At 42.5% G+C, this 22714-nt stretch overlaps 1 protein-coding gene across 2 annotated transcripts in view; it reads left to right on the plus strand.

Moving 5' to 3' along the window:
* The window catches only part of PARG (poly(ADP-ribose) glycohydrolase), a 2766579-nt gene that overhangs the window by 1290052 nt on the left and 1453813 nt on the right, over nt 1-22714 (plus strand). For both annotated transcript variants that reach the window (XM_044056515.1, XM_044056516.1), the window contains exon 8: nt 15725-15817. In XM_044056515.1, coding sequence (XP_043912450.1) covers nt 15725-15817 — 93 coding nt within the window. The remainder of the gene's footprint in view (nt 1-15724; nt 15818-22714) is intronic.

Consider the following 22714-nt stretch of genomic DNA (forward strand, 5'->3'; position numbering starts at 1 on the left):
TCCTTTGCTAAAGCAGTTTCTAAGAGGGATAAAGAATATCAAGCCTCCCAGAAAACCACCAGTGCCTGCATGGGACCTCGACTTCGTGTTGGAAAAATTAACTCTTCCTCCTTTTGAACCAGCAGCATCTTCAGAATTGCAATTTCTCTCCTGGAAAACAGTTTTCCTGTTGGCAATTACATCAGCAAGAAGAGTCTCGGAGATACAGGCCCTCATGGCTGTACCTCCTTTTCTCATTTTTCATCAGGACAGAGTTTCTTTAAGAACCAATCCTTCATTCATGCCAAAAGTGATATCCAGGGTGTCTCTAAATCAAGCAATTCACCTTCCTACCTTCTTCCCCAATCCTCAAAATAAAGGGGAAAAGCTGCTGCACACTTTGGACATACACAGACAACTGCGCTACTACTTGGACAGAACAAAAGCCAACAGAAAATCTGACCAACTATTTGTAGCTTACGCTGCTGGAGTGCAAGGAAAGGCAATTTCCAAACAAACAATTTCAAAATGGATTGGACACTGCATCAGATTCTGTTATTCTTTCCATGGAAAAGGTGTGCCAGCCAATATCAGGCCACACTCCACCAGAGCTATAGCCACCTCCACAGCCTTTCTAAGAGGGGTGGCTACAAAGGACATTTTAGAAGCTGCTACATGGAGCTCCGTGCATACATTTTCCAAGCACTACAACCTGCCTTTATATTCCAGATCCCGAGCAGGCTTTGCTTCGGCAGTCCTGCAGGGCATTTTAGTTACACCATCTTTATCTTAGAGCCTACCACCCCCAGCTTGGCTATGGTATTCAACCCATATGTAAGGACTGCAGTTGCATTCTTGAAGGACATAGTACAGTTTTGTACCTACCATAAATGTAGATGTCCGATAGATATGCAACTGCAGTCAGGTTTTCCCTCCCTCCTAACCCTCTGTATATTCTCCTTTTGGGTCCACTCCCCCTTTTTCAAATTAGCTGGGGATATCTGTTATGGTGTATCTGTTTATTACTGTTGTGTATGTCTGGAATTTTTTATCCAGTTTCTAAATTTTTAGCCTTCCTTGGAGGGCACCTGGCATCTGGGGCTAGAAACACTGAAGAAGATGGCGTCGGCTGATGCTTTATACCCCAGCCGCTCTAACGTCGGGGAGGAGGCGACACCAGCCGACGCCAGACCCAGACTTTGGAATCCGGCCGACCGAGGGGCTGCCTGAGGTAGGACAACCCATATGTAAGGACTGCAGTTGCATATCTATCGGACATGTACATTTATGGTAGGTACAAAACTGTACTTTTTCTTTCCTTCAGAAGTCATTGCGTGATTTTCCTTGTCATTAAAGTCAAGCTAGTAGGACCTGCTTCAAGTACTGCAAGACAGAATATTGTAAAGTAGATTTGCTTCCATAAAGGCAAAAATTATAATGTAGCATTAAAAGCATAAAAGCAAGTATTTAAATTTTGCAATAGTCAAAATGGTGAAAGCTTGAGTGCAGTGGGGTTTAACGGGGAAAGTGATAGGAGCACAGAAAAGAAAAATACCTTATGAGAATTGAAGGCGGTAGAAGAAGGTTTATTAGAAACAAGAGACCATGGAATTGCTTTGTAGGAGGCAGGTTCCTTGAGGACAGGAGGTAGTAGTGTTTGTGGCTTAATGTGGGACTTGGTGGAAGATGTTTTGAGACTGAAATGGAGAGAGTGGTAATAAAATTGGATCCACTTTGAAAAACAGAGTTAGATTAGCAACAAACATACCACCCTAAGCAAACTTTTCTTGTGAAATATTTCAGGAAAGTCAATGAAACAGTTTTATTTTACAGCATGGGACTTCACCCCCCCCCCCCCCCAACTCACTCACACATGTAAATACAAACCTTCTTATATCAACTAACTCTGTTTGCAGAGCACTGGGGATAAGAGGAAAACATCTGTTAATGTTCCAGTAGGGCCAAAGCAATGGTAAACCAGTCCAGAAGTTGCCACTTGGAAAATCTGTCCATGATTCTTTGTTTTTAATGGGGATCTGCATCTAAACAAATGTAGATTTCCCAGTATGTTTAGGTAGTTTTTAGAGTTTGATTAGTTCTGTAAGATGAAATGTGGAAGGGGAATGGTGATTAAAGAAAGCCTAAAAGGGAAAATGCATTGGGTGGGAAAGTAGTGTAGGAAGTGGTAGGTGGAAGGAGGCAGGGCTTTGTTTTACAACAGTACCCCACCGGATGCGCAATAGAAAAGGCTGCCTAAACCCTGTCCAAGACCCAGCACATGGTGTTTTTTTTCTGTATCATTGAATAAACATGTTGATGTTTTGTTTGTCCATATGAATAATCATCTGGGATTGCCGGCATGCTGATACCAGGTACATAGGGGGAAAAGTTTAGTAGATTGCACCCGCAATTCTGATGGGATTCAACTAATACCAAATTATCACCACTCCTTAACAATCAAATAATATAATTGGTTGGCAACTACTGTAAATTGCAGATCAAGTAAGTTATCCTTTCAGTTAAGGGATTTAAATTAATATATTTAATAAACAATATGACCATAAAAGTTCAAAATATAATATCACATATACAGAATTAACTGTTTGTAGTATAACTTGTGCAGCCTTTCAGAATCCTAGCGGAAACCAAGCATTTCCATCTGTTTTTCAGGAGGATAACAGATTAACATAGGTAGGTACTAGGCTATTGGCCCAAGGGCCTAAGTAAGCCTAGCCAACAAGGTTCCCTGGCTTACGCCACCCAAGAAAGTTATTTTCCTGTGCCCCTGTCGAACAGAGCCACAGAAGTGATCCCCAGGGTGTATTTCCTATTTCCCATCCACTTATCAAGATTTTTCTTGAAGTGTGCTAATGAGGAACTTTGCCTGACATAGATAAGTAGCTTGTTCCAGAGTATGGGAAGTCTCTGGGACAGGAATCTATCCCTCTAGCATGTCCTATTTATTGTGGTGACAAGGTTTAGGTCCCTAGAGCGTTTAGCTCGGAGGGATTGGGATTTCTTTAGGTGTAGCATGTCCAACAGCTCTGGGTTTGACATATCTTTATATGCTAGGCAGAGATCACCTTGGAGTAGGAGATAAACTATGGAGTAAAGCTGGAGTTTTTTGAGACTGTCAGTGTAGGGCATCTGTTTGAGGCCAGTAATCCTCTTTGTGAGGTACTTCTGTGGCCTTTCCAGCTGCTGCAGATGTCTTGTGAGGTACATTTCAAAAGGGCTGTTGTACTCCTATAATGGGTCTAATGAGTGTCGAGTAGAGGGGAACAATGACCTCTTTTTTTCCTAGATGAGAACCCTTTTGTGACGATGTGTGCCACGTAGAAGGATTTCCTGACTACTGTGGCGATGTGATTATCAAAGGACAGACTACTGTCCACTTGGGTCCCCAGGTCTCTTATCACACATTCAGCATTTAGTAGACTGCCACCTATGTGGTAGTTCATGGGTACAGAGTTTTTACCAAAGGGGATGACAGTGCACTTTTTGGCATTGAGCTTGAGGCCATGGCTCGGACACCAGGCATCTGTCTCAGTGAGGCCCTTCTGTAGGATGTCCACATCATTTGGGGACTCAACTATGGCTCTTAGTTTGCAGTCATCTGCAAACTTCATTAGCCAAAGGTCTTCTGTGTTGGCCTGTACTTCAGAGAAGTAGATACCAAACAGTAGAGGTCCCATGACTGAGCCCTGTGGTACTCCACTTGTCACTGGTTTGAAGTCAGATTTGGAGTCTGCAACTTTTACAGTGTGGGTTCTGTTAGTGAGCCAATTGGCACACCATCTTGTGACGTAGGGATTTATACCTAATTTAGTGAGTTTAGCTACAATTCCAGAATGGGGGGTGGTGTCGAAAGCCATGGCGAGGTCAGGATAGGCTGTGTTAACCACCTTACCCTCGTCTACAGGTTTGGTGACTGCCTCAAAGAAGTCTATTAGGTTCAGGAGGCATGATCTGCCTTTCACAAACCCAAACTGGGTGGGGTCCAGAGTTTGGAGGTTACCAATATCTTTGTTTATGAGTTCCATGATGATACGTTTCATGTCCTTACAGACCAGGCTCGTCAGGCTAATAGGTTGATAGTTCCCAGGATCAGTGGTGGCTCCCCCTTTGTGGAGTGGTATAACTGTTGCTGTGTGCCATTCAGTGGGCACAAAACCTGATGTGAGACTATGATTGAACCTGGTACCAGTTCCTTCTGAAGTTCGTGTAAAACGCAGCCTGGGATGTTGTCCGGTCCCATGGATGCTGTGTTTTTGGCTTTAGAGAGTGCAGCTTTTACCTGCGTAGTTGTGATTACAGGGACTCTGCATTCTTCATGTATAGATATGGGCTCTTTAGGGGGTGAGAGGGGGTAAAGTTAGCACTGAACCGATCTGCCAGGATGTTGGCAATATCAGTTGGTTCTGTAATTTTCGTGCCTTTGTGCTGTAACTCAGAGCAGATCTGGGTGTTGCCATCTAGGTTCTTGACGTAGCTATAGAATGCTTTCTGGTTGTCCTTGGATTTAGTGTCGATTTTGTTTTCGTAGCTAGCTTTGGAGGATCTTATAAGGGATCTCAGCTTCTTACTGAGGCTGACCAGGGAGCACCTCCACTCATGGGATTTTACTCTCTTTTGCAACAGTTTTTTACTTCTGTTGTACAGTTTGTTTATGGCAGGGGATTACCAGATTGACTTCCTTTTTGGAGGATAGTGTCTTGGTTCTGTTTGGGATAGCACGATCCATGCACTCGTGTAAGTGCTTATAGAGTGCATTTGTGTAGGATTCAGCAGTTGTAATTGTGTTGTCCATCTGCATGGGTTTCATGAAGTTCACCACTTCTGTCTTAAGAAGCATGAAGTTGGCTTTGGAGAAATTTTTTACTGTGGTTTCCTTAATGGGGGTGGGGGGCGGGATGTGGATATCAAGGGTGATAAGCTTATGGTCGGATCGGACCAACGAGGAGTTGATTTCAGATGTGGAATACTGGTCACTCATGTTGGTAATGACTAGGTCTAGGATATTGTTGCCCCTGGTGGGGGTGTGAATAAGTTGATCTAGGGCATTGGAGTTTATGAATTCCAGAAAGTGTTGAGCTAAGGAGTTGGTACATGAGTAGTTTTCCCAGTTAATGGTGGGGTAGTTGAAGTCGCCCATTATTAGGGTGTTTGGTTGAACCCTAATATTTTCCAGTACATCAAGAAAAGAGGAGTGGGAATCCTGGGGCATGGTGGGGGATCTGTAGCAAGCTACAATTTGGATTGCAGATGTTCTTCATCTCACATTGCTGCAGTCCTAACACTTGGGTAGTCCGCTGTCCTAGTCGGCCCGAATACCAAAGTATAAGGCTGACGTCGGTCAAGGCGCATTTGTCTGACATCAGGACGTCAGGGTACAAATGCGCATGACCGACGTCATATCCTCAGTCTTTTCTGCCGCATGGTCCGATGCAGAAGCAGTTTTGCGAGTGCAGGTTGGCGTTCTGAAATTTTCTGAAGTCGGAGTTTCAGACCGAATCAAAGTTGGCTAAGTACCCGCTAGAATATTTTGGTTTTTCTTGCCTCAGTATTTAACCGGATGGCAGAAAAAGTGAATAACTGTATTTCTTGTGGGAAACAGATACCTCATAGAGATTACCATACATTGTGTATACCTTGCTTAGGGCCTGAGCACGGCGTTGTTGGCTGTCACTCTTGTGCTAGATTTAACAAACGCACTATTAAGAGAAGATTAGATTGTGCCAGGTTAGTTTTGGGAAGCGTTGTAATTACAACATGCCGTCGGATGCTCCGGCGCCATCTAAAAGCGCAAAGACAAAGCAGTGAAGCCTAGAGTGGAAGAACCGTCTGTCCCGGACGTCGGTTCTTTAGAGGCTCGGTGGAGCGGTGGTTCTACCAGAAGTTCCTTTGGATTCTCAGGGAGAAACTTTACTGTTACAAGATGTGTCCTCTCAGGAGGTAGGCCAGGCTGAAGGGGCTTCTCAGGTAGCTGTTCTCCCTCCCTTCCTAAGGTGGTTAGGCCCTCCTTCTGTTTCCAAGGCTCCTTCTAGAGGCCGGCCAGGGTTAACTTCAGTGGGGGTCTCCCCTAGTTCTTCAGGGTCTCTGCCTAAGAAACATATGCTTAAAATGGCAGAAGATTTGATTACTATGATTAGAGGTTCTTTACCCCCCCCTGATAAGAGGCCTAGGGTGGAACGTGAGCTTGAAAGTTTTGAGCAGTGTTCGAGGCTTCTGAGTCTTGGCTGAAGACTTGCAGGAGTATCCTCCTTATTCTGATTCTGATGTAGATGATTCTACACCTTGCTTCTCCTCCTGAGGATTTTTCTTTTTCAGAGACTCTTCATTCCATGAGGGAGCATTTCAAATGGGAAGGTCAAGATTTCTCTGATTCTAGGAAAAGGCTTAGGGAATTTTGTTTCTACCCCAGCATAGGCCTTTAGCTATACCTCCTGTTCTGGATGTGGTAGAGGATGTTTTTGCAGAGGCTTCCCTGAACCCTGATTCTTTGCCTCCTGCCCCAGTTAAACCGGACAGGTATTATAGGGTGCCTGAAGCTCATAAGTATCTTTTAAGAGTCCTAGGGCAGACCCAGAAACTGTTTCTCAGGGCCCTAAAGGTGTTAAGGCTTCTGTTGTTAAAAATCCTGTTCCTTCTGATAAAGAGGCAAGGGCTTTGGATAGATGGGGAAAAAGGTGTATACTTCTTCCACTTTAGCCATGAGGGCTTTGAATTGCCAATTTCACATGTTGAAATACCAAAATTATCTCCTTTCACAATTGAAGTCTAAGGTAGATGCTCTGGCGGAAGGTATTGAGTGTAAAGAGTTGCAGGATTTGGTTCATGTTTCTGAACAGGTGGGTAAGCATTCCTTGCAATGTGGTTTTGATGCTGTACAGGCCTCTTGAGGGTGGCAGCCACTGGTTCTGTTCTTCGCAGGCACGCCTGGCTGAGGGATCAGAATTTAGCTGAACATGTAAAGACAAGGATTTTAGATGCTCCTTTACAATCTGATGTGTTATTTGGTGCGCCTGTGGAAGCAGTTTTAAAGAAAATGGAGGACAAGGCTAAGTCTATGCAGACTGTTAAAGATTTTTGCAGGTTCAGCCTCCAAAGTTTAGTAGAAATTGGCCTACTAAGGGGTGGACTTATCCTTCTTATGATTCTCAGTCTAGGGGTAGATCTAGACGTGGTAGGGGCAGAGCTCAAGGTTCTTTTAGGCCTAGAACAGGCAGTTCGCCTGCCCAGTCTTCTGGTGAGGGCAGGGGTCAGTCCTTTCGTAAGCAGACCCAATGACTTGCCTTTTCAGCTGCCAGAGCCTTCTCGTCTGGCAGCACCTTTGGGAGGAAGGCTGGCACTTTTCAAAGAAAATTGGAGTGTTATTACCCAAGACAGATGGGTATTGGATATCGTTCACCACGGTTACAGGTTTTATTTCCATACCTTGCCTCCTTTCAAAGGCATGCCAGACATTCCTCCTATACAAAGAAAAGAGGCTCACAAGCAAATTTCTCTGTTGCTCCAGATAGGGGCCATTCAGCCAGTTCCTGTACCAGAAAGGGGCCTAGGATTTTATTCTCGCCTGTTCCTAGTACCAAAAAGGGGAACACGTGGAGACCAATTTTGGATTTGTCTATCCTCAACACTTATTTGGACATTCCCAAGTTCAAAATGTTGACGTTACAACAGCTTTTACCTCTGCTGGGCAAAGATCACTGGATGGTAACTTTAGATCTCAAGGAGGCTTACCTTCATGTGCCTATCAGACTCAGTTGCAGGAAGTATCTGCGTTTCGAGCTGGAAATTCACATTATCAGTTCTCTGCATTGCCCTTTGGCGTATCTACTGCCCAGAGTATTCACAAAAGTTCTGGCTCCAGTTGTAGCTTTTTCAGGCTAAAAGGAATACAAATCTATCCTTACTTGGACGACTGTCTGATTCTGGCTCAAGAAAAGGCGAGCTTCTTCAGCATCTGGAATATGTGATAGCAGTGCTAAGATGCCTGGGGTATTCTGTGAGCGAAATAAAGTCCAGTCTAGTACCCTCTCAAGACATGTGCTTTCTGGGTGTGAGACTGAATACAGCAGCCCAGATGGCCTTTTTAACCCCGGACAAACAAAAGAGTCTATCCCTTTACTTCCATCAACTATCTCATCAGTCCGTGCTGACTGCAAGGACAGTCCTTCAAGCATTAGGGTTCATGGCATCTTGTATTCTGGTGCTTCCCAATGCCAAACTGCATATGAGGAAGCTACAATGGTATCTCAAAATGTATGGACACAGCACTGCCAGGATCTGGACACTGTCATTCAAATAATACCTTGCATTCAAAAGGAATTTTTGTGGTGGGCTCAGGAATGTCACCTAAACAAGGGACTCTCTGTGACCCGGCCAGAGGCGAGTCAGATTCTGACGACAGATGCCTCAGACATAGCTTGGGAGCTCATCTGAATGGAAAGTGGATACAAGACAAGTGGCCTGCCAGACTACAGCATCTACATATCAACATGAAGGAGATGTTAGCAGTCCAGTTTGCATTGATGGCTTTCAAGGAGTTACTTCTTCCAGGGCAGGTGTTGATTCTAACAGACAACACAACTGTCATGTGGTATATCAACAAGCAAGGGGGAACACATTCTTATCCTCTATGCAGGCAAGCAATGATTTTGTGGGAGACTTTGCTCAGCTTGCAGCTTACTCTTCAGGCAAGGTTTCTGCCAGGAGCACAGAACTCCTTAGCAGATGTGTTAAGCAGGCAAATCATGGATCCCCACGAGTGGAAACTGGATCTTCATGTATTTCAAAAATTGACAGTGTCATGGGGAACTCCAGACATAGATCTGTTCGCTTCTCCACTAAACCACCAGCTGCCAAAGTTTTGCACGAAAAGGTTTCATCACACAGCTTGGAAAGTGGATGCTCTTTCGTTCAGTTGGGAAAATCTTCATGTGTATGCCTTTCCACCTCTGCCTCTCCTCCCAAAGGTACTCCTAAAGGTCAGACAAGACAAGCCAAGGATGATTTTGATAGCTCCAGATTGGCCTCGACAACACTGGTACCCATTACTGAGGAATCTGGTAAGAAAGCCTCCATGGCCTTTACCTTTAATTCCACACCTTTTGTCTCAGAGGGATGGTCATCTACTCAATGTCAAGCTTCATTCTCTTCATCTAACAGCCTGGCATATTCTGTTTTGAACCACAGCAGGTCTCAACTTCCTCAACAAGTTTTGAATGTGATTATGGAAGCCAGAAGACCTAGTACACGTAAAGTGTATGCAGAAAAATGGAAGAGATTTTTATTTTGGAGTGCAGCAAAGGATTTGGATGTTTCTGAGCCTAATTTGAGTGTGGCTCTTCAATATCTTACTGAGCTATTGGACAAGGGTTTGTCTTTCTCTTCCATTAAGATTCATGCTGCAGCAATTTCAGCTCACTATGATTGTGACCCACCATTGTTTTCTCATCCTTTGTTCAAGCAATTTCTTAGAGGGGCAAAGAATATAAGACCCCATGTAGAGCTCCTACTCCTGCTTGGGACCTCAATTTTGTGTTGGAGAAACTTACTCTACAACCTTTTGAGCCTCATGGCTACTGCTGAGTTGAAATACTTGTCATGGAAGACTGCTTTTTGTTGGCCATTACTTCTGCAAGAAGGGTTTCTGAGTTGCAGGCCCTTATGGCGGTTGAGCCTTTTGATTTTTCATAAGGATAGGGTATCATTACGTACTAATCCTTCATTTATGCCTAAGGTGGTTTCTAGTGTGGCTTTAAACCAAACTATTAATTTGCCTACTTTTTATGCAGATCCCCAAAATAGGCGGCAAAAGATTTTGCACACCTTAGATGTACACAGACAGTTGCGTTATTATTTAAGCAGGACTAGGGATTTTAGGCTGTCTCAGCAGTTGTTTGTTTCTTTTGCTTTGAGTTCCCAGGGCAAGCCTGTGTCAAAACAAACTATATCTAAGTGGATTGGGTTTTGCATTGCATTCTGTTACTCCCATCATGGCAAGGAGATTCCAGCTGGGATTAGGCCTCATTCCACTAGGGCTACTGCCACTTCAACAGCATTTCTAAGGGGGGTGGCAACTAAGGATATTTTGGAGGCAGCTACTTGGAGTTCAGTGCATAATTTCTCCAAGCATTACCACCTTCCTCTCTATTCTAAGTCCAGGGCTGGTTTTGCCACTGCTGTGTTTTAGGGCATTTTGGCAGCTCCTGCTTCTTTATAGTTTAGCCATCCTCCCTTACCTCTGCTTTGGGATTCTACCCAAGTGTTAGGACTGCAGCAATGTGAGATGAAGAACATAGTACAGTTTTGTACCTACCATAAATGTAGATGTTCAAGATCCACATTGCTGCAGTCCAATCCCTCCTCCTTCCCCTCTGTGTTTAGGGGTGGTTGTGTGGGTGAGGTTCTATTTTTTTGTAAATTTGTATATATTGTACATATATTAGGTACAGGAGTGTTTTGGTGTTTTTTGGTTTTGGCCTTAGCTTTTTAGGGTCTTCTGACATCTGGGGCAAGAAAAGACTGAGGATATGACGTCGGTCATGCGCATTTGTACCCCGACGTCCTGATGTCAGACAAATGCGCCTTGACCGACGTCAGCCTTATACTTTGGTATTCGGGCCGACTGGGACAGCGGACTACCCAAGTGTTAGGACTGCAGCAATGTGGATCTTCGAACATCTACATTTATGGTAGGTACAAAACTGTACTTTTTGCCTAGAGTTAGTTGCACTTGGATAACCTAGGATGCATTATGGGTAGTTAAGGCTGAGTATGTTGGGTAGACACGTAGTGGGAGTTGCTGTCAGAATGAAAGTGTTGAGTAATATGGCAAGGGAAGAGTGGTGTGAAAGTAGTTACATATAAGGTGAAGTTTACAGGGGAAAAGGAAGATGTGCAGAGTAATGTAAAAAGAGCATTGAAAAGTTAAAAACAGTACAAAAGGCTATGAGTGAATGTGGTGGGTAGAAAGGGCATTAAGTTGCATGCAGGATGAAAGCTCTGTCCAGAAACTCAGTGGCATCAGCAGGTGGAGTAATAAGCAGATAAAATACTTGGATGTAAGTGTGTAAGGGAGATGAACAATATTCCATACTAATGCATATGTGCCATGAGGAGGTTGGTGTGAATTGCTGTCTTAATTTTCAGAGTGTGCCTCTTTACCATGTTAAGTTGACATCTAGTAAGGTATTTTGGGCTCTCAATGGAGAATGGAATTATTTGCATTAAAGTTAGAGTTAGTTCAGCCCTTTATATATACGAGTTATCCCACAAATTTGGAAAGTTGATCAATGGAAATAGAAATGTCAGACAGAGATTGGAAATGTGCTGCCATTACCTCTGTGGGTGGGTGAAGGCTTGGGGACTGCAAAAACATTAAAGAATATCCTTTAAGGATGGGCCTCTTATACACCAAGGACAGCAAAGACATTAATTACATTATAGAAACAAATTGCAATATGATTTTGAGTAACAAATCCCTGACACAGATAATGCATCAAAAACTATTGTTTTTCTGTTAAAGGAATCAAAGTGAAAAGATCTCTTAGAAAAAGAAAGAACAAGTCAACAAATACAAACTGCACAAAAAGGTTAAAGGTACCTTTGTGTATGCTTTATTATTTTATTTATTGTCTTTTGTTTACTGGGAAGGTCCGTCTGGGATCAAGTTTAGCAGCGGCTGAGGGAGAAAAGAAAAGCTCAAAGTTTTTGTTAAACTTCATAGGTTCTTAATACATTACTAGGTTAATGACTCCAGGGAGCCTTTTTAAGCCTAGACATGCTTCCCATATATATCTGATAAGTTTTGATGCCCTAGGGTTATTTTAAGGGGTATATGTAGGCTTAGGCATGGGTAGTCAAGTATTTATAGGCTGCCTCTATCTGCTAGAGATATAGATGCCAGTACGTTGGTTCATTTCCAGTTCCCCATCCATTGGTTCAGTTTATGCTTGAATTGGATTAGGACACATGGTTGGGCAGCCTTTTCCTAAAAAGGGGTAGTGTCTTGAGACATGCCTCTGTCCCTCTAACATGTCCTATTTATGTTGTAGATAAAGTTTAGCTCCCTAGATTGGGTAATGTTGATGCGGTTTGTTTTACAGATATGCAACAAATCCACGAAAGCTGGATCAGCGGATACTTTGTAGGCCAGGCATGGATCACCTCTGAACAATCTGTAGGAGACCGAGTACAGGGATAACAAGGCTTTGAGACAGTCAGTCAACTACCTTTTGTCAAACAATCCTTAATGTGGTAAATCCAGTATTTTTTGTCTCTGATGTACATATCCCAGATTACCTTTACTGTAGGAAATCACTGCTGGTGTGGTTTGTTTGTGTGCAGGTAATAGTTCAAAGTCTTGGGGCTTTTCTTTTTCCTTCTTGATTGAGTAGTTCTGGATTTCTGCAGTTTGCATGTGTGTGTGTGTGTGTGTGTGTGTGTGTGTGTGTGTGTGTGTGTGTGTGTGTGTGTGTGTGTATTATATATTGATAAACTGGTGGGGACACAGTGCCTTACAGTCTTGCACTCATACAAAAATGCTTTTTATTGTTTTGTTTACTCTAGTGAAAGCTTCTACCTGTTTTTGTCCACTGAATATTTTGAAGATGAAAAGTTGGGGAAGTGTTAAAGAAATGTGATTCCTTATTGAGAGAGGAGAAACAGATTGTTGTCTTTTTCACTTGAGCTAGCCAAGGGAGGGGGGTGACAGTACTCAAGATTTTCTACAGGGGAATCAAAAAAAATCTGTATTTTGGAAACTGCTTGCTTTCTTCATGATACCCAGAAATGAGTCTAGATGTTTCTGGGTTGTAGAAGTGGCAAGCCCTTTGACACAGGCTTTGAGGCAGGTGTGACTTAGATCATCTCTACATTGTTCTTCTGCAAATATAACCAAAGTAGATTCAATAGCATATGCGTGGATCATTTATCCAGCACCTGCAAGTACATTATTCAGATTCCAGCCTTGAGTCAAAGTTGTCAGCTACGTTAATGAAGTACCCCTTATTTGCTTTGCTGCTTTTGACAGGGATAGCTTGACTGAGTAAAGCCCAGAGAGAGAACCACTTCAACATGGTAATAATGCAAACTCTCCATATAGAAACATCATTAAAAGTGATATTAGCACAATACCAGTGATCTGTGTTTGAAAGAGAGCATACCATTCAGATTACATTTAAGTACTGCAGTATTATCATTCAGATTATTTTTTAGTAGCGAAACTTTGAGATATTGCATGGGAATACCAGTCGTTAATAAGGATGAAACTTAGATGACCTGCTTTACATAAAAGCAGTTTTTGTAATTTGATCATTCTGTTACATAATGGTGATTTTACAGTGTATGTGCATACTATATTTACAGTGTGAAATAGAATCTCATCAGAAGCACTCTGCGAAACAGTTTAAGATTAAGTTCTTCTGTATGAGTTGTTAGAAGAGAAGGGTTCATTTTGAGTTAATAAACTGTCTTTATTTTTCATGTGAATGGAAGACAAACTAAAATGAGGAAAAAAGCTTTTGCAGGAATGCCTTTCATGCAACCTATGTTTCTTAATTGCATTTGTAGGAGGGGGATCTTAATTAAAATTGATATAGAGGCCTACTGGTAGACATACATTTTTTCATCTCTGGAAGGTTGTTAGAAACGAGGCTGATATTGATGAAATCAGCAGTTGAAGACCGGAGCTGGTTGGAAATACTTAGTGGAGGAAGCAGTGCCAGTTAACATCAGTCACTATTTGCATTATGACTCTTTTGACGGTTTTGCAAGGTTGTATCATGTATGTGCTGAATAAGCCATACACGACTAAAAACAGGTTAATAAAATTGATGGTTTGTGTAGGATGACTGGGATCCTGCTGTAGGCTGTTTGTTTTGGCCATTGAGTAACAAGTTAAAATCTTATGGGGTCTGAAGAGAATTCCCCAGAGACAACTTAGACCCACAGCGGGCTTGGGTGAAATGTGACCCAGACCTTAGTCTTCCTAGCAATGGTTTCTTCAGTAGTTGCTGTGAAGCAGTTTGAGCTGCAGCTATAACCTGAAATTTACTCTTGAGAGGGGCAGCCGAGGAGGGTCCTCCTCACTGCACCTCTTCTGGGTCAGGCGACTTCTTAATGAAGGAAGAGGTGGCAGGTGTTGGGAGTTGCTGCTGAAGCAACAAACTTTGAGTTAAAACTATTCTATGTAAGGTTTTAGGTCTAGACTTCAGATTTCCGACCTTGTGTCTGTTTGTCTTGTGTGAGGTTTCTTTAGATAGGTAACTCCATCGTTCCATAAGAGGTACTATTTTTCTGTGCAAGACATTGGGTGCAAAGAATAGCCTCAAACATGTTATAAGTATTGATAGTGAGTGGCATTGCTAAAAGATTGATATATATGGCTGCTGCGGATGTCATATTTTTGTCCAAGGCGAAAGAGGTAGTCAGTGATCGTCTTGCTTTGACTGACAGTCATGTAGGTTTTAAAGTAATGTCGGTGGATTACTGATGGACTTTTTCTTTGACTAAGTGTCAGACACTTCTGCAGGGATTCTTAGATAGTAAAAGCAATAAGAACAGCAGGAAAGAACTGGATGTTGTGGAAGTAAGCATACTCTTAATTGTATTTATTTATTTACTTACTTAATTGCATTTAACTACTGGGAAAGTCCAACAGCGCTTTGTCCCTTTTCAGCAGAGGTTTGGGAGAAAAGCTCCAAGAAATATGTTACAAAAAGAAATTAATGCTAACATCACAAAGCAGGATAAATGTAAAGGAAAGTGTATATAATACGTACAAGAAGGTCTATGAGTGTATATGGAACCTGGAATATCTACATTTTTATACAAAGACCAGGTTCTGCAGTGCATACAAAGCATGTAATACAGTGCATTTATAATTTGAAAGAGAATATAGAGATTTATGACGTAAAAATAAGGGAAAATATTGCAGTTGAATGGGATGTATGGTAGAGTATTTGGAAGCAGATCAGTTTTTACACAGTAAATTGTGCAGGTTAATATTGTGTGTGTGTATATGTATGTGTGTGTATATATATATATATATATATATATATATATATATATATATATATATATATATATGCAGAAAAGAAAGGAGTAAGTGCAGCAGAAGAAAACTGATGGGTGTCTGCCCCCCACCCCGATTGCATAGTACATATTCAAACTTTTTTGGTATGACAAATAGGCTGAAAACTGTATTCATTGTATTAGTGCAGCTAATATGTTGAAAAACTGTTCTAACATTGAAGTGGTGTTTAGTATCTGAAACATTTGTGTTTGCAAATCATTATTTATTTGTTTATTTATTTGGAATTTTTGTGCTGTAGTTAATTGGATAAGCAATGAGATCTTTCTTGGTCCTTTTTAAGCAGTAATTAAATTAGTAGGTCAGAAAAATAAGGATTGCAAATGAAATCAGATTAGATCCTCAGGAAGTGTGTGTATAGATATCTGACAACTGCAGAAAAGTGGGAGCAACAGTTGGAGCACAGATAAATAATGAAAAAATTAAGTTGTGTCTAAAGCCACATGCATTCTGCATATATTATATCCTGATTAACATGGCAGTTTAATACCCGTAAAACTGCCCTCCTTTGGAAGATGCAAGTAAATATTTAGTAATTTGTCATTAGCAATATAACATTTGAACTGCATTTTGCATAAATTTCCATGGTGAGTGATTTGTTATTTGGAACAAAGACATTATACATTTTCTGTTTCCTTTATAAAGGTGCTGGAACGTAATGAATCTAAGTATCTGCTGGAGGAGGTCCTTCCAAAGATGGTTGAGCTAGCACTCAAGCTGCCACACGTTTGCACTCATGTGAGTCGATAGTACAAAGTTTTATTACTGTCATTCATTTTCTGATTAATGTCATGTAAACTATAAGTAATAGCTAGGACTGAAATGTCAGGGCCAGGTTATGTTTCTTTTTAAGAGATGTGCCGGTCCCTGTCACTTTAAATTAAAGTGAGAGGATTATAGAAAAGAACACATACATCTGTAATAATGCATGGTACATTAAAATGTGGTAATCTATTTCTGAGGCCTGGTACATGCAGTACATCAAAACATCTGTGAAATGTTTCTGAGCTGTTGTGTTTAAAGAGAAAAATCACTTGTCTCTGGAACAATATGTAAGCAAGTAGTCATGGAAGCTCCTGTGCTGGTATAAAAATGTAATTTCTAACTAGTACATATTTAGCACTGTTAACCTGCAGTTGTACAATGTAGATATTTTTGTTGTAGTGTTTTAGAGCTCCCCCTTTAAAAAATGTATTTTACTGTGTGTTAATTTATCAGAAAAGGAAATAAACTGAAAGGGTTTGATTGTGCATAATCCGTCTGACATGATTGTGTGTGTGTGTTTAACCTTTGTACACATATATATAATAATTTTTCTAAACCCTATCCTTGGCATTGTCCATACCTAAGTGTTCCCCAAGTAGATGGCTGTATGTCAGTTTCAACAGTAAGCTCCTTAATGGTCTGGGTACCAAAAGCTGGGATTGGAGGTTGGACAGTTTGTGGTAGCTTCCTCTCCTGCCATCCTGATTATATCCATTTCCTCTGTTATTTTTATTTCATTTTCCCAGTTAGTGTTTTTAAAGTTGAGCTGACTTACCAGAAGGCCAGCTAGGTCAGGAGTTTCTTTTGTAGTAGGGTCTTGTGAGATAGAGGGTTCTGCTTATTTCCTTACTAGCACAGGCATAGTATTTGCAATGCCTCACTCTTCTCCTAGGAAAGCTACATCACCCCAGTAATTATTTCCATACCTGGCTCAGCCACATATCTGTTGTGTAGCCCTTTCACATGCTGTTTTGAGGTTCTGCATACTTGTTCCATTACACCTATTTCCTCTTCTTTGTGAGGTTTTTTGAACTGTTGAGCTTTCTCTACAGTCAACTTACAGATGTTCATCGTGTTATACTGCTGCAGTCATCACACTTGGGTTATTCTGCCATGAGGTGGTCCCGCAGTCGGCCTGAGTTCCAAAGTCTTGGTCATGCATCGGTTATGGTCGCTTCTTCCCTGACGTCAGTGCGACAGGGGTATAAAAGAGGCAGCCGACGCCATTTTCTTCAGTCTTCTTGCCGCGTGGTGCCCGAAGCAGAAGCTCCTGAGATTTTCACATCGAATTTCAGACTGAAGTCTTCAATAAAGCGAAGTACCCCGTTGGGGAACCTTTTCTTGTCTCAGACCGATGTCAGAAAAAGTGAATAATTGCATTTCTTGTGGGAAGCTAATACCTCATAAGGATTTTAATTCGTACTGTATTCCTTGCCTAGGCCCAGACCACGACGTCACTGGTTGTTGGTTTTGTGCTAGGTTTAACAGACTATTAAACGTCGGTTTGATTTCGCCCGACATTATTTTGGTAGAAAGTTTAACTATACCATGCCGTCGGAACAACCGATGACCGGGATGCATAAAAAACGCAAAGATAAGGACAGGCAGCTGAGACCCAAACCAGACTCCGAGGCCTCCGCTAGGCCAGTCGCCGGTTCCCCGGTTTTCAGTGAGGCGCCAACGCAGCCCCTGACAACCGCTGATTTAGAACCCCAGGCTGCATCCGAGTCCCAAGCGGAGATTACTGAGCCTCCAGAGCCTTTATCTTTAGGTCCTTCCGACTCCATGGCTGAGGGTGATTCCGGTGTAGTGGAAAGGCCTTTAGTTGCTGAAGGTGTCTTCAGACCGACTACACTTACTATAAAATCCTATGCTAAGCTGAAAACTCCTTCAAAAGTAAGGAAGCCCATACAGCAGTCTCCAGTACAAGGCACCATGCCTAAGAAACAGATGCTTAAGATGGCTGAAGACTTAATTACCCTAATCAGGGGTTCCCATCCCCCTCCTGACAAAAGGCCTAGACAGGAGGAGGACTACGCATCCTCTGACCAGGTTTCTGTTTCCTCAGATTCTTCTGAGGAACAGGAATACTCCTTTCCCCCTTATGAAGACTCTGATGCTGAGGAGTCTATTCCTTCAGCATTTCCCCCTGAAGATTTATCCTTTGGGGAAACTTTACACACTATGAGGGAACACTTGCACTGGGAAGGCCAGGATTTCTCTGATTCCAAGAAAAGGCTCCAAGAGTTCCTTTTACTACCCCAGCATAGACCCCTTGCTATTCCACCTGTTTTAGACATTGTGGATGATAATTATTCAGAATCTAGCCTTAACCCAGATTCTTTACCTCCTGCACCAGTCAAACCAGACAGATACTGCAGAGTCCCTGACTCCCACAAATTCCTATATAAAAGCCCTGTTGCTGACCCAGAAACCATTTCCCAGGGTCTCAAGGGGGTGAAGGCCTCTATTGCTAAAAATCCTGTGCCCTCTGAAAGGGATTCTAGAACACTAGACAGATGGGGAAAGAAAGTATATACCTCAGCTACTGTAGCTATGAGGGCCTTAAATTGCCAGTTTCACATGTTGAAATATCAACAATATTTGATGTCTCAATTAAAACAAAAAATGATCACACATACAGAGCAGTCTGATTACAAGGAAATGCAAGATTTGTTGCATGCAGCAGAACAGGTGGGAAAACATACTTTGCAATGTGTTTTTTGATTCATTGGAAGCTTCATGTAGAGCAGCAGTAACAGGGTCTGTCATTCGTAGGCATGCTTGGTTAAAAGAGCAATCTTTACCTGACCATGTTAAAGCAAAATTATTGGATGCACCTTTACAGCAGGATGTTTTATTTGGTGTAAATGCAGAACAGGTTTTAAAGAAAATGGAGGATAAAGCAAAATCTATGCAAACGGTCAAGGATTTTTTACAGGTTCAACCCCCTCGTTTCAGCAGAAATTGGCCTACAAAAAACTGGTCCTTTCCCGCTTTGGACAGACCACAGAGGGGTAAATACAGACGCCCTAGGGGCAAAGGTCAGCCACAAGGTTCTTACAAGCTTCGACAATGGGGGGGGGGGCACAGCACAGAAAGGAGGAAAAGACAGGACTCAAACCTTCAGAAGACAATCACAATGACTTACCCCTCAGACTGCCAAACAAATCCCTCTTGGCATCTCCCTTGGGAGGAAAACTTGCACTTTTTGCAGACAATTGGCACATCATCACAAAAGACAAATGGGTCCTAAATATTGTATCTCAAGGATACAGGTTCCAGTTCCACACTTTACCAAGGATAAAAAGAATGCCAAACCTGCCACCAAATCAATGGGCAGAGGCTCAAAGACAAATTACAGCACTCATGGACATGAGAGCTATTCAACAGGTTCCTACACAGGAGCAGGGACAAGTATTCTACTCAAGACTCTTTCTGGTTCCCTGAAAGGATAAAGCCTGGAGACCTATTCTGGACCTCTCAATCCTAAACACATACCTAGAAGTACTCAAATTCAAGATGCTCACACTACAGCAACTTCTTCCCTTGATGGGCAAGAAGGCTTGGCTAGTAACGTTGGACCTCAAGGAGGCATACCTGCATGTCCCTATCAGACAAAATTGTAGAAGATACCTCAGATTTCTAGCAGGTTCAACTCATTACCAATTCTCTGCACTGCCCTTTGGCTTATCTACTGCACCCAGAGTATTCACAAAATGCCTGGCACCAGTAATTGCATATTGCAGACAAAGAGGAATTCAAATATATCCTTACCTGGACGACTGCCTTATTCAAGCAAAAAGCAAGGACGCTCTTTTAAAACATCTGGCGTTTGTAAAAAAACTACTACTGGTACACAGTAAACGAGAAGTCAAAACTAGTACCCTCACAAGACATAATATTCCTGGGTGCCAGCTTAAATACAACGGCCCAGATGGCTTACCTCACGCCAGACAAGAAAGGACAACTGACTCAATACTTCAAAATTATGGCAACAAAGACCCAACTCCCTGCAAGAAAAATTCTGCAGGCCTTGGGATTCATGGCATCTTGCATACTACTAATACTATATGCCAAACTGCATATGAGGAAATTACAATGGTACCTGAAAAGCGTATGGACTCAACACAGCCACAACTTGGAAACAATAATACCACTCATTCCCTACCTTCAACAGGAATTTCTATGGTGGGCTCAGGCATGTCACCTCAACAAGGGTCAGCCTTTCACCTTACCCACAACCAGGCAATCAGTTACAACAGATGCATCGGATTACACCTGGGGAGCACACATGGCAGGACAGTGTATTCAGGTCAAATGGTCTGCAGATCAAATGCATCTTCATATCAATCAAAAAGAGATGCTAGCTGTACAAAATGCACTAACAGCTTTCAAGGACCTTACTACATCCAGGACAACTACTAATAAAGACGGACAACATCACAGTGATGTGGTACATAAACAAACAAAGGGGCGCACATTCCTACCCCTTATGCAGACAAGCAATGACCTTGTGGAACACAGCATTGGCCTACCAAGTTCAACTACAAGCGCAATTCCTGCCAGGAAAAGAAAATACATTGGCAGACGAACTAAGCAGAAATATCATGGACCCTCACGAGTGGAAACTAGATCCACAAGTATTCACAATGATAACACAAAAATGGGGGAGCCCAGACATAGATCTGTTTGCCTCCCCCCAAAACTACCAACTACAAAAATTTTGCACAAGGACATATACCACACACAAGCTTGGAAAGTCGACACCCTCTCATTCAACTGGAAAACATTGACAGTGTATGCCTTTCCGCCACTGCCCCTTCTGACAAAGGTGCTCCTGAAAGCCAGATTAGAGAGACCACAAATGATACTCATTGCCCCAGACTGGCCACAGCAGCACTGGTATCCAATACTAAGGAACATGGCTCAAGGACCTCCATGGATTTTACCTCAAATACCCCACCTGCTGACTCAGCAAAGCAGTCAGATTCTACATAGCCAGCTCAAGACTTTAAATCTGGCTGCATGGCAGATTACCTAAACAGTCAGTCAACACCTCTCTCTAAAGCAGTTATGGATGCCATTCTGGAAGCCAGGAGACCCAGCACCAGGAAAACCTACTCAGACAAATGGAAAAGATTTTGTGTTTGGAACCAGGCTAAAGGCCAGAGTCCTCTAGTCCCAAATATACCTCATATTCTACAATATTTAACTGAGATGTTGCACAAAGGCCTTTCTTTTTCATCTGTTAAGATCCACGCTTCAGCTATTTCAACTTATTACAACACAGACCCTCCTATATTTTCACATCCATTACTAAGACAGTACCTCAGGGGGGCTAAGAACATAAGACCGCCCCGGAGAGCACCAACACCAACTTGGGACCTCAATTCTGTTTTGGAAAAACTAACACTGCCACCATTCGAACCAGCTTATTCAGCTGATTTGCAATTTTTATCCTGAAAAACTGCCCTGCTGCTAGCAATAACTTCAGCACGCAGAGTCTCAGAACTGCAGGCCCTAATGGCAGTGGAGCCTTTCATCATTTTTCATCAAGACAGGGTCTCTTTATGAACTAACCCTTCTTTTATGCCAAAGGTGGTATCCAGTGTGGCTCTAAACCAAACCATTCATTTACCCACCTTCTATCCAAACCCCCAGAATAAAGGGGAAAGGCTCCTACACTCCTTGGACATTCACAGGCAATTACATTTGTACTTGGATAAAACTAAGGTTTTCAGAAAATCTGACCAACTCTTTGTATCCTGTGCTGCAGGATCACAAGGAAAGGTTATCTCCAAACAGACCATTTCAAAATGGATAGGACATTGTATCCGTTTCTGCTACACCCACCATGGGAAACCTGTACCTGGCAATATTAGGCCCCACTCCACCAGGGCTACAGCAACATCAGCAGCCTTCCTCAGAGGGGTACCAACCAAGGATGTTCTAGAGGCTGCAACTTGGAGTTCAGTGCACACCTTCACCAAGCACTACCACTTACCTCTATACTCAAAAACCAGAGCTGGCTTTGCCACTGCAGTTCTGCAGGGCCTACTAGCTTCTCCAAACCCTGTTTTTAGTACCAACCACCCAGCCTTAGCTTTGGGATTCAACCCAAGTGTGATGACTGCAGCAGTGTAACACGATGAACATAGTACAGTTTTGTACCTACCATAAATGTAGATGTTCGAGTGTTCACACTGCTGCAGGCCAGGTTACCCTCCCACCATCCCCTGTTCTTACCTGGGTTTTATCTATACCTCCCTTTTTTATACAACTTATATGATGCATTTCTATGTGGTGTATTTGCTAACAGCTGAAGCTATTGTTTCCTACACATGTATTCTATTTAGGATTATGCATTGCCATCCTATTGGGGGCACCTGACATCTGGGGCAAGAAAAACTGAAGAAAATGGCGTCGGCTGCCTCTTTTATACCCCTGTTGCACTGACGTCAGGGAAGAAGCAACCGCAACCGACGCCAGACCAAGACTTTGGAACTCAGGCCGACTGCGGGACCGCCTGACGGCAGGATAACCCAAGTGTGATGATTGCAGCAGTGTGAACACTCGAACATCTACATTTATGGTAGATACAAAACTTTACTTTCTTCAGCCTGGTCTCTATTGACCTTCAAATCTTCTTTGACCACTGCAAACAGCTGATTGTGGCAACCAGTGGTTAATGCTGTAAGGTGACTGTTTCACAGGGGATGACATTACAATCACTGATTCTATCCCACTGCCCTTTCATTAGTAGGAAGAAGTCTGCCTGAGTTGCATGGTAGCCACTTTTTTATGTGATTGTGTGAGTCTCTCTTTCTGTACCATGTGTTGGCAATCATCAATCCATTTGCCAAACAG

Source organism: Protopterus annectens, chromosome 14.part0, assembly GCF_019279795.1.
Source record: "Protopterus annectens isolate FY-2018-M chromosome 14.part0, PAN1.0, whole genome shotgun sequence".
Lineage (NCBI taxonomy): Eukaryota > Metazoa > Chordata > Ceratodontiformes > Protopteridae > Protopterus > Protopterus annectens.